The sequence below is a fragment of the Coregonus lavaretus genome (genome assembly GCF_964263955.1).
Source record: "Coregonus lavaretus genome assembly, chromosome: 14".
Classification (NCBI taxonomy): Eukaryota; Metazoa; Chordata; class Actinopteri; order Salmoniformes; family Salmonidae; genus Coregonus; species Coregonus lavaretus.
The window spans coordinates 32,765,545-32,777,955 of record NC_140001.1 but is presented as its reverse complement, the minus strand read 5'-3'; the positions used below and the strand labels follow the sequence as shown (position 1 = coordinate 32,777,955).

Sequence of the window (12,411 nt, the reverse complement as noted above, 5' to 3'; positions counted from 1 at the left end):
GGCTGTTTCGTGCAACCAACTAACTGTTTGTGTATGTGGTGAACACTGAACTCTGTGAAAATTTTTAAGATCTGTCATCACCCGTTGGGCACAGACGTCAATTCAACATCTATTCCACGTTGGTTCCACATGGAAACAAAGTTGATTCAACCAGTGTGTGCCCAGTGGGCACCTTCTATATGTTTTACACTTATGTGCCTAAGTGTGCTAGGGTGAAGTAAAGTATGAACCACTGTGCTGCTGAGCTATGTCAAATTGACTATGCACAACATTCTGCTCTTCCATGGATAATGCATAGCATGTTAAACAGATGTGAGCTTCAAGCAGAATCCACTGAACAATGAATGCCAAATGAAATGGTGAGGGTTCCTGTGGATTTTGTAAATAGGCATTTCTCAGAGATGTATGTAGCTAGTTACAGAACATTCTCCAACTCTAACCATTAGGCCTACTTGTTGTACCACCTCTCTTTTAATTACATGCTTGTTATCCCTACTACCCTCAAGTGCTTTGTGGTAACATTACAAGATTCACTTTTGTTTGTTAGCCTTCATTCACATTACGATTTATATTCCAAATGAATATATAATCTTGGCCATGTACTGTGTGTGTTTCCCTTGGGTCTGTGTGGGTGTCCATTGGGTTGACTTTGTTTTAGTTAGCTATTTAATACTGAAGTGATATTAGCCAGCAGAGATAAATGTGTTCAAAGGCATGTCTGAACATAAACTGACAATGGATGCTTTCTGTTCTGCAGTGTTTTTGTTGGTGAACAGTAAACACTTACCTGCCTCCACAAAATAATAGATTCACATATACCTATACAGACCACTTTCAATTGTTCACCATCATCACCTACTGGACCACGGACAAGTTGACCTGGAAACAGTTACGTAGATACAGATTCCGTGACCTTCACTGGTTTAAGTCAATAGCCAATGGCACCCCCTGCCCAAGCATCAATTTAGCAAATATCATTGTGCTTCTAATTACCTAGAATTATCGCCTGGGTCCGCATGTGATTTCCCAAGTCAATGCATCATCTGTCTGACATGAATATGAAGTCAGGACTGTATTGTAGCATATGCACAAAGTCAGTGTCAACTTGAATAGCCCGTCAAATACGGTCTATGGTTTTGGGTCCCAAAATAGAATGACTGAGTGAGTCAGACAGACACAGACGTACGTGAAGGCCTTGTCTCTGGGCCTCTACTGCGGGTTAGAGAGGTATTAACAGTCTGTCTCTGTCTTTATCTACAGCCACAGGTCGCAGGTCATCCCTCTGAGCCTCTATTATACAACCACAAATAGTAGTAACCAGTAGTCTTTACAATGAAGACAGGATTAGAAATTCCTCGGACACTTCTGGGGCCCCAAACTCTCCTCCTCCTTGTCACTGTCCTCTTCCTTCTACACCTTAAGGGCCTCGTGTACGCCTACGGCGGACAGGCGTCGGTTGATGTTGCGGTAGCGGCATCGCAGCAGGTCCTTGTAGGTGGAGCGCAGGTCCCGGTTAAAGAAGGCGTAGATGAAGGGATTCATGAGGGAGTTGGCGTAGCCCAGCCAGAGGAGGAACCTCTCCAGCCAGATGGGCACACAGCTGCACTCCACCCCGCAGATGAAGGGCCTGGCCGTGGACAGGATGAAGAAGGGCAGCCAGCAGATGGAGAACACGCCCACGATCACCCCCAGCGTGGTGGCCGCCTTCTGCTCCCTCTTGAAGATGGAGATGTTGCGGCGCTCGCGGGTCAGCAGACGGGACAGCACCGCACACTCCTCGGCCACGCCCTGCGGCTTCAGGCCCTGCATCCTCAGTGCCTCGTTGGCCACCGTCTCCAGCCGCTCGCGCCGGGCGAAGTCGGTGAAGCGGTGCTTGAGGCCGCTCTTGCGGGCGGCCCTGAAGATCTTGTAGTACATAAAGAGCATGACGAGCATGGGGATGTAGAAGGCCACAGCCGTGGAGTAGATGGTGTAGCCAAAGTCCTGGCTGATGAGGCACACGCCGCCCGTGTGAACGTTCTTGGCCCAACCGCAGAAGGGGGGCAGGGTGATGGAGGCGGACACCAGCCACACCCCCAGGATCATCTTGGCCATCAGCTGTCCGTTCTGCCTGGCTGGGTAAGTGAGGGGCCGGGTGATCCCCAGATACCTGAGAGAGAAGAAACAAAAATAATACAATACCATACAAAACATAATGACACAAGCGCAGCAGGATAATGAGTACTATACGCTGAAATTAGTACAATGAATCTCCTGCCTGTTTTTGCAATCGTTTGAGTCTCCTCTATCCTTGTTTTACATAGTTTTGTCCCCTCTGAGAAAACAACACAGCACTGCTTGCTTATCATTACCTTGAGCAACAAAAGAGCAGCCTCCTGCCCTAAATACATCAAGGCTGCTCGTAGTCTTAGCCTTGTACAGTACATCAAAGAGTTTATTATTCATTTCAAAGAGATAGTTCACTCTCTTTAAATGGGATGGTCAAGTATAAGCTCCATCATCTTTTTAAGGGCCATTGACTCCTTACCCTTCTGTAAAGAGGCTTAAAGGAATCTACAGAACTACTGTTCCGGTCATAAGAGCAGCTCCTGGGGTACAATGTACTGACAACACTGTACTGACTTTAGGGAATTCACATGTATAGTATAGTGTACTGTACTATACGTAAGCAATAAGTTAATGCACGACAGGCTGTGTATTATCGAGGAATGGTTACAGACCTGTTATCTACTCTCAATGGACAGTAGTGATTGACAATGACTGAGAATGGACTCCATGTTTCCTAGAAGTCTTCCAAAACAGAAGAAAGGAGACAGCAACACCCAATAAGGTTGTGTGTGTCATACCTTGGTTACACAACACCACAGTCATGCCACCACCACTCCACTCACTCCCACACCTCAACTCTGACTAATGCAAAAAAAAAAACATTGATCTTAAACTCTCTCTCTCAGTCAGTCCCAGTGCACTTACACAGCTGTGGTAAGACTGAATGGGTTTTAAATACATCTGGGGATAGGCCATGTTAAATGGATACATGACGTAGGCCACAGTATAATTGGATAGACATACTAGGTTATCCTCTGAGGAAATACACAAAAATACTTGATGGCTGCCACGGTAATGCCCCTCTCTGCACCATAAATGTTTTATTAAATGAGACGAAAATCTGTGGGAAAAGCAGAACACATGAGTGATTCTGTATCAGTGACTCATACTGCTTGGCCTTTCCATGATAATGGACGTTTTAAGAATCACTGATTTACATATGCTGGAATGCAAGTATTTTATACTTTTGTCATTCAAACTCCTCCATATAGTGACTCATGAAACATATGTAGCAGACATGAGTCAGTCATGGTCACGTGATGAGGTAGCCCCGCCTGCGAACTTCAAAACCTGTGTCGGCCCTCAGCCCGAGAGGGAATATCCTCTTGATCTAACAGTCTAAGATGTTGGTTGTTCCCGTGGGTGATCTGGGTTCATATTCCGCGTGTTACAAATACACGATCTCAAGCTTTCTGTTTTACATTATCTGAATGTTTTTTGTGAATCGAGATTTGCTATCCCAACATGCATTTGCAGTGTCCCACAAAAAACACATGAGGGAAACAGTCCAGTCCAACATCAAGGTAATCATGAATGTGTCACCACGGATGTCTATTAGTTATTATCACCTCCCCAGAATGACACAAAGTGGAAACAGGTGAATCACACTGTGTTTGTGTCCCACATTGCAACCTATTCCCTTTACAGTGCACTACTTTTGAACATAGCCCTTTGGGCCCTGGTTAAAAATAGTGCACTTTATAGGTAATAGGGTGCGATTTGGGATGCACCTCCTGATAGAATGTCACCACTTCTCACTGAGCCAGATAGAGACAGAAGAGGGACAGCTCTTATCAAATGAAGTTGAGCTCTTCTTTTCTTTTTAATGTTTTGCAGAGGGATTAGGGCCTATCCACGTTTGTTGTGTTCCTGAGCCCCAGGGGATTACAATACCCTAGACAAACAGAGTGGCTGAGCTAATGGAGAGTTCCATTACTTCTGCTAGGCTAGCGAAGCACAGTAAAGTGGAACTATTTTCTACACACATGCAGAATGGAAGGGCCTGGATATGCATCATGGTTGTAGTGGCTGTCACTCACCTCCAGGAGACAGGAGCACCACTTTTATGTCTAAGATAGGAAACATGGTGAAATATTTAACTGGGCTGGAGTGTCTGATTTGGAATGGCTTCCCTCTTAAAAAAGCAACACACTAAAAAAGGAATATAGTCGGCTGGATAGCTTTTAGGCCTACATAGAGTGTCTCTCTAATCATAAGAGTAGAATTCTGTAACTTTCTAATAAATTGGGTTTATCTTAAAGGGAGGTTTTCAGTGTCAACAAAATAATTGGATTGAGTTTTTCGAATGTAGATGGCGGTCTGCTTTAGTAAAAATATCAGATGTACATGTCATTTGCATCTGCAATAACAACGCCCTGTATTTGTACAGACTAGAGAGCAGTGGATCTGAATGAAATGCACATGTGCAGCCAGGGCTGATGCTAATCTGAAAGGAAGTAGATGTTTTTTCAGAATGCAAGAACTGTCATGTTGCTGTTTTTTCTTCAACGTTCAGTACATTTGCTGCTTGCTTCATGGTTTGTTTGCTAAATATAAAGAAAATGTCAGCGCCATGGAAAAACTTGAATGCACAGAAAAACTGCAACTTCAGCACATATCATACTGAATAGCTCTGTATTGAAGTATGCTGCCGTTGCCTTACAAGTCCTCCTACTGTACAGTACATCTCATTGACAACACTACTTTGTTCCAGATCTCAAGAGAAAGAGGTCAACTTCTAACAACTCTCACAAATGTGCCTGTATAATGACGTCAGTGACCCAATAACTCCTATCTAAAGTGCACAAAAAAGAGAATGGCCTTTTTAATTGGGCTTTCTCCCAGTAACCCCTGCCCCTCTTAGTATGTGTATAGACACTTGACTGACCCTGGCTGTCTAGCCCATCTCTGGCCAGGTCAAGGTTAAAATTAGTGAGCGGAGAGGTCAGTTAGGAGCAGTAAGTGCCCATATAAACTGGCTTTGTCTCTTACACACTGGCTGAGTCACCCCTGGACGGTTTTATCTGTTATTTTTTTCACATACTTTGAGAATTTGATTGAGACTGCAGATTGAGAGACTGATCAAGTGCCAGATGGGTGGAGTTGGGACCCTTCTGGGACGATTCCATTGGTTCCATTAGGCAATGTTCAATCAAGCACAGCTGAAGTATTTTTAAAGAAACAAATACTACACATGCTTCAGCTTCCATACCACTGTTCCCTAACCTGTGACGCTATTGGATACCTTGAAAAACTCCCTTAATGGAAAATGTATATGAACATCCGTAATGTGCTCTGTCTGGCCCCACCCTTGACAACCCTGATTTGTAAACAGTGACCAGGCCCACGTTTATTCTAGGGAGAGCACTGCATTGATGACAGCCTGTTTAACATTGGAGCTCATAATGGTAACCAGTGAAGAGCTGTGGTGCAACTCACTCTCAACTATTTTTATGACCACGTGTGTTGAGATGGAGCTGACCAAACAGACTCCTATATTGTTTTACTTTTTACTTGCAGGTGCTGAAACATGGGAGAATCCCACCTAAAGCATAATATAATCTGCAGACCTATTATTTGTCCGTCCTGTGCCTCATCGACTGGAAACCATAACATTGAATCTCTAATAACTCTTTCCACTTCAGAAGTGGAGGATGTTTGAGCAGTAACCCTTGCCCCTGAAACCTCTTGAGCACATACAGTGAGGGAAAAAAGTGTTTGATCCCCTGCTGATTTTGTACGTTTGCACACTGACAAAGAAATGATCAGTCTATAATTTTAATGGTAGGTTTATTTGAACAGTGAGAGACAGAATAACAAAAAAAAAATAATTTGCATTTTAATGTGGGAAATAAGTATTTGACCCCCTCTCAATCAGAAAGATTTCTGGCTCCCAGGTGTCTTTTATACAGGTAATGAGCTGAGATTAGGAGCACACTCTTAAAGGGAGGGCTCCTAATCTCAGCTTGTTACCTGTATAAAAGACACCTGTCCACAGAAGCAATCAATCAATCAGATTCCAAACTCTCCACCATGGCCAAGACCAAAGAGCTCTCCAAGGATGTCAGGGACAAGATTGTAGACCTACACAAGGCTGGAATGGGCTTCAAGACCAAAACCAAGCAGCTTGGTGAGAAGGTGACAACAGTTGGTGAGATTATTCACAAATGGAAGAAACACAAAAGAACTGTCAATCTCCCTCGGCCTGGGGCTCCATGCAAGATCTCACCTCGTGGAGTTGCAATGATCATGAGAACGATGAGGAATCAGCCCAGAACTACACGGGAGGATCTTGTCAATGATCTCAAGGCAGCTGGGACCATAGTCACCAAGAAAACAATTGGTAACACACTACGCCGTGAAGGACTGAAATCCTGCAGCGCCCGCAAGGTCCCCCTGCTCAAGAAAGCACATGTACAGGCCCGTCTGAAGATTGCCATTGAACATCTGAACGATTCAGAGGAGAACTGGGTGAAAGTGTTGTGGTCAGATGAGACCAAAATCGAGCTCTTTGGCATCAACTCAACTCGCCGTGTTTGGAGGAGGAGGAATGCTGCCTATGACCCCAAGAACACCATCCCCACCGTCAAACATGGAGGTGGAAACATTATGCTTTAGGGGTGTTTTTCTGCTAAGGGGACAGGACAACTTCACCGCATCAAAGGGACAATGGACGGGGCCATGTACTGTCAAATCTCGGGTGAGAACCTCCTTCCCTCAGCCAGGGCATTGAAAATGGGTCGTGGATGGGTATTCCAGCATGACAATGACCCAAAACACACGGCCAAGGCAACAAAGGAGTGGCTCAAGAAGAATCACATTAAGGTCCTGGAGTGGCCTAGCCAGTCTCTAGACCTTAATCCCATAGAAAATCTGTGGAGGGAGCTGAAGGTTCGAGTTGCCAAACGTCAGCCTCGAAACCTTAATGACTTGGAGAAGATCTGCAAAGAGGAGTGGGACAAAATCTCTCCTGAGATGTGTGCAAACCTGGTGGCCAACTACAAGAAACGTCTGACCTCTTTGATTGCCAACAAGGGTTTTGCAAAGTCATGTTTTGCAGAGGGGTCAAATACTTATTTCCCTCATTAAAAATGCAAATCAATTTTGGACATGCGGTTTTCTGGATTTTTTTGTTGTTATTCTGTCTCTCACTGTTCAAATAAACCTACCATTAAAATGATAGACTGATCATGTCTTTGTCAGTGGGCAAACATACAAAATCAGCAGGAGATCAAATACTTTTTTCCCTCACTGTAATATTCCAAAATGTTAGATTATCTCTCTTCTGTTATATGTCTCTTGCTTACTTCCTCACACCAACCAGCCTGTTCAGCGGCTGGTACTGTGTGTTGGTCAATAAAACGTTGATGTTTTATGGCCCAGTGGATCATAATAGGCCTCAGAAACCACCTGCACCACTGCCGTTTATAGAGTTTCCCACAGATAAAGATAATAGCCGGCTATTAGTGTCAAAGCGATAAATGGCTAATGGGTGCACTAATACAGTTCACAGCTGGTCTGCCACTTTACATATGAGAGCAGGTGTGTATGTCAAGTTTGATTCTAGTGTGTGTGTGTATGAATTTGTGATTAGATAATAAGCTCTATCGTTCCTCTGGATATTGTGGGTAATTATCTCTAAAAACCAATTATAGAATCAAACTCATTTAGTGGGGGTCCTAAAACGGTCACTCAAATATTAATGAATGTGCCAACTCTTTTCTCATTATTATACAATGACAAATATATTGATGGAAGCTGAATATGAATGCTTTAACTAGTCCATCGCTTCAATCCAATCATGGTGGTCCATGTTTGCTTTACCCTATATTCTGTGTAATCTACATCGTACTGTTAATTACCCAATGTGCTATAGCTATGTCAAATGGAGCCTCTTAATGGATTGGGACCTGCTAGTAGGAGGTCTGCATTTCAACCTCTAAGGGGGACCATAAATACATTTACTAAAACCCTAACAGCACTTCGCAGGTCAACATCATAAAAAAAAAAGAGAGAATTAAGATTTCCTTCAAAGATCTCTAAGACGGAGGCATCAGTTTTTCAAAACAGCCAATCGTGTCATCAGCACACGGGATAACATGCTTTATAGAACAGCAGATCTGTCATGTTACAGTGTAAATTTATGATTTTCTCCTTCCTATGTTCTTCACACAGCATTCTAAATATCTGCTCAGACACTGTACATGTTTCTCTCTCTGTACTTTTGACATTTATGGGAACTGTCTCAAGCTAGATAGCTAGCCTACAGCTGGAAAGATAAGAGACTTTGGTTATGGTACAGTTTGTGAAAGCCTTCCCTGGAGAATATCAATATGTCTACTGCTCTGCAAACAGAGAGTGAAATGTGACTAAGACATCAGGTTTTATCAATGTAGACCAACGGTAATTGTCATCTAAATATTTATTCAGTGTTTCGTGGTGACATTCATGTTCCTACAAGGAAACAAACTTTTACTGGCAGAGGTAGATGTTGGTAAGTCTTTCTTTTGCTCAGAATAATCCACTTCTCCTGCGTCATAGAAAAATATGTCACAGAAAGTCCATATGCCGGTATTGTGTGTAGTTTGACCTTTGTTGCTGCAAACATCAAATATTACTGAGAGATTAGGGCAAAAAATTAAGATCAAATATATCAATATCTTAACATGGAAATTCATTACATTCATTTTAATCAAGAAGGAAAGGCAACTGTCTTTCTCTATTTCTTACATCAGCAATGAATACACCTCCCCCAACAGAGAGAAGGAAGCTAAATGTAATGTAATCTAATTTGAAACCAGGCACTGACATGCATCAGAAATGTTATCTTGTTATCTCTATGCTTTATATTATCCTCTTAGATAAACACCTGAAGTGTACCTGTTCAGGTGAGCAAACACAAAGTGTACTCTCACACGGTAAACATGGATTGAAGCAGGCATCTATAAACAACATATAACAGATATGTTTTCATACTACATATGTGAATCTAAAGTAGCATTGATGGATTGATTGAGGATTCCTAAAAAACGTAGTTAGGTTATTCTACATTAAGTGAAAGGGTTTTTATTTCTAGAAATGTTTCCACTCTGCTATGGCCTATTGTAAACTACTAAGTGGGTGTCAAAGTCATGACAGTCTATTCCAGCATGAAATAAGTAGCCTATTTGTTCTTTGAGAGAAGGTTACCTTTGAAAAATTGCTGCCCTGGCCTTTACTCATATTAAACGCTGAAAGAAAGACTAATTGCATCTGTGCATCACAGGAAATGTACAACTTCATAATGGTACTTTGTGTTCTCTCCCTGTGTCAGTAGTGGTGATTAGGGAAGCAGGAAAATGTGGTCATATTGCCGCAAAATCATAATTCTAAATGATGAGTTTTGGAATTGAGAGTGAATACTCTCACCGGATATGTGGAAGTGTATTGTGTAGAGTAGATACATGTCAACACACACACACACACACACACCAAATATTCACTGCCAATCATCATTTGTGTGGAAGACTGGAGAGCATTATACCAACGCCAAATCACACAAACACACACACACAAACATGTCCTGGTACTGGGTAAAGTTAATGACGCCCCAGTGGAAATCTAATTAGCATAATACAAATATCTCCATAAAAACCGGTCAGTTTAAGAAAGAGATATGCAGTGAAAGGTGAAAAAGCTAGAGCGGTGTTTGTCAGACCATGAGACATCCCAAAAATTGATCTTCTCACAAAACCGTCTGTACCCCTCTATGGAAAGATGAGACTCACACAAACATGAGGGTGTTCTCCGTTTTGCTCTACAGTGAGGGAAAAAAGTATTTGATCCCCTGCTGATTTTGTACATTTGCCCACTGACAAAGACATGATCAGTCTATAATTTTAATGGTAGGTTTATTTGAACAGTGAGAGACAGAATAACAACAACAAAATCCAGAAAAACACATGTCCAAAATGTTATAAATGTATTTGCATTTTAATTAGGGAAATAAGTATTTGACCCCTCTGCAAAACATGACTTAGTACTTGGTGGCAAAACCCTTGTTGGCAATCACAGAGGTCAGACGTTTCTTGTAGTTGGCCACCAGGTTTGCACACATCTCAGGAGGGATTTTGTTTCGAGGCTGACATTTGGCAACTCGAACCTTCAGCTCCCTCCACAGATTTTCTATGGGATTAAGGTCTGGAGACTGGCTAGGCCACTCCAGGACCTTAATGTGCTTCTTCTTGAGCCACTCCTTTGTTGCCTTGGTCATATGTTTTGGGTCATTGTCATGCTGGAATACACATCCACGACCCATTTTCAATGCCCTGGCTGAGGGAAGGAGGTTCTCACCCAAGATTTGACGGTACATGGCCCTGTCCATCGTCCCTTTGATGCGGTGAAGTTGTCCTGTCCCCTTAGCAGAAAAACACCCGCAACGCATAATGTTTCCACCTCCATGTTTGACGGTGGGGATGGTGTTCTTGGGGTCATAGGCAGCATTTCTCCTCCTCCAAAGACGGCGAGTTGAGTTGATGCCAAAGAGCTCGATTTTGGTCTCATCTGACCACAACACTTTCACCCAGTTCTCCTCTGAATCGTTCAGATGTTCATTGGCAAACTTCAGTCGGGCCTGTATATGTGCTTTCTTGAGCAGGGGGACCTTGCGGGCGCTGCAGGGTTTCAGTCCTTCACGACGTAGTGTGTTACCAATTGTTTTCTTGGTGACTATGGTCCCAGCTGCCTTGAGATCATTGACAAGATCCTCCCGTGTAGTTCTGGGCTGATTCCTCACCGTTCTCATGATCATTGCAACTCCACGAGGTGAGATCTTGCATGGAGCCCCAGGCCGAGGGAGATTGACAGTTCTTTTGTGTTTCTTCCATTTGCGAATAAACGCACCAACTGTTGTCACCTTCTCACCAAGCTGCTTGTTGATGGTCTTGAAGCCCATTCCAGTCTTGTGTAGGTCTACAATCTTGTCCCTGACATCCTTGGAGAGCTATTTGGTCTTGGCCATGGTGGAGAGTTTGGAATCTGATTGATTGATTGCTTCTGTGGACAGGTGTCTTTTATACAGGTAACAAGCTGAGATTAGGAGCCCTCCCTTTAAGAGTGTGCTCCTAATCTCAGCTCGTTACCTGTATAAAAGACACCTGGGAGCCAGAAATCTTTCTGATTGAGAGGGGGTCAAATACTTAATTCCCTCATTAAAATGCAAATCAATTTCTAACATTTTTGACATGCGTTTTTCTGGATTCTTTTGTTGTTATTCTGTCTCTCACTGTTCAAATAAACCTACCATTAAAATTATAGACTGATCAGTTCTTTGTCAGTGGGCAAACATACAAAATCAGCAGGGGATCAAATACTTTTGTCCCTCACTGTACGTCCCCCACAAGCGTCTTGAGACTCATCTGAATTTGTCCACGCACACCAATGGTGGGTGTGGAATTGAAATGAGAATGCATAAGCAGATAATAACCCCTTATCTACTGTCAAATAGTATTGAAAGGTATTGAATAAAAGGGGTGTCAATAATTTTGACCCCTGCCTTTTGAGAAAAATAAGTATTACTTGTTGAACAAAATCACTTTCTTTGAGCAATTGTATTAGTATAAAATAATATAATTCCCCCCCAAAAATTGCATACAGTATAGCTCAGTATTTGAATTATTTATTTTATACAGTCATTTTTGCTAATCTTCATCAAGGGTGTCAATAATTTCGGACCCCATACAAATACTCAGCACACAGCACACTATCTACTGTATATAATCTGTTCCATCAATGGCATTCCCATTATCCTGCTCTGTATAAAATGTTTTGCTTTTGTTCATCCCAGATGAATAATGCACCACAGCCAAACACGCAACATGATTTATGCCAAACTCCCTTCGCCATTAAGACCCAGTTGATCTTTCCCCCCTGCATGCTCTCCCTCAGATTATACGTGGATGTGCTCTGGATAAGAGCGTCTGCTAAATGACTAAAATGTAAATGTAATGTCACTGCCAGGTTATATGCGCAGCAAAGAAGCAAGTCTCAATCTCCTGGAGGCTTATAGCTAATCCATAATGTCTATCCCCACCGTGCAAAATGTGTACATTATTCACACTATCAGCCCAATGATCCCTCACTGTAATCGTTACATTAACACCTTGCCTGAGGAAGTTTCTTCTGGGAAGTTTTCCAGGTCCCTGTTCCATCACTGTGCCTACTCTCTCTACGTATGAAGCTTACCTGGAAAGGTTTCAAGTTCTCTCTGATTAGTTTTTGTCTGACAGAGTAGCTACTGTAGAAAATAAAAACAAGACGAAAGAG

General features: G+C 42.7%; 1 protein-coding gene across 1 annotated transcript in view; it reads right to left on the bottom strand.

Annotated features, from left to right (window-relative positions):
• Positions 1–1,410: 1,410 nt before the first annotated feature.
• The window catches only part of LOC311141607 (5-hydroxytryptamine receptor 7-like), a gene marked incomplete at both ends in the record, with an annotated part of 57,365 nt that continues 46,364 nt past the window's right edge, over positions 1,411–12,411 (bottom strand). The window contains one exon of the mRNA XM_084176982.1: positions 1,411–2,149. Coding sequence (XP_084033108.1) covers positions 1,411–2,149 — 739 coding nt within the window. The remainder of the gene's footprint in view (positions 2,150–12,411) is intronic.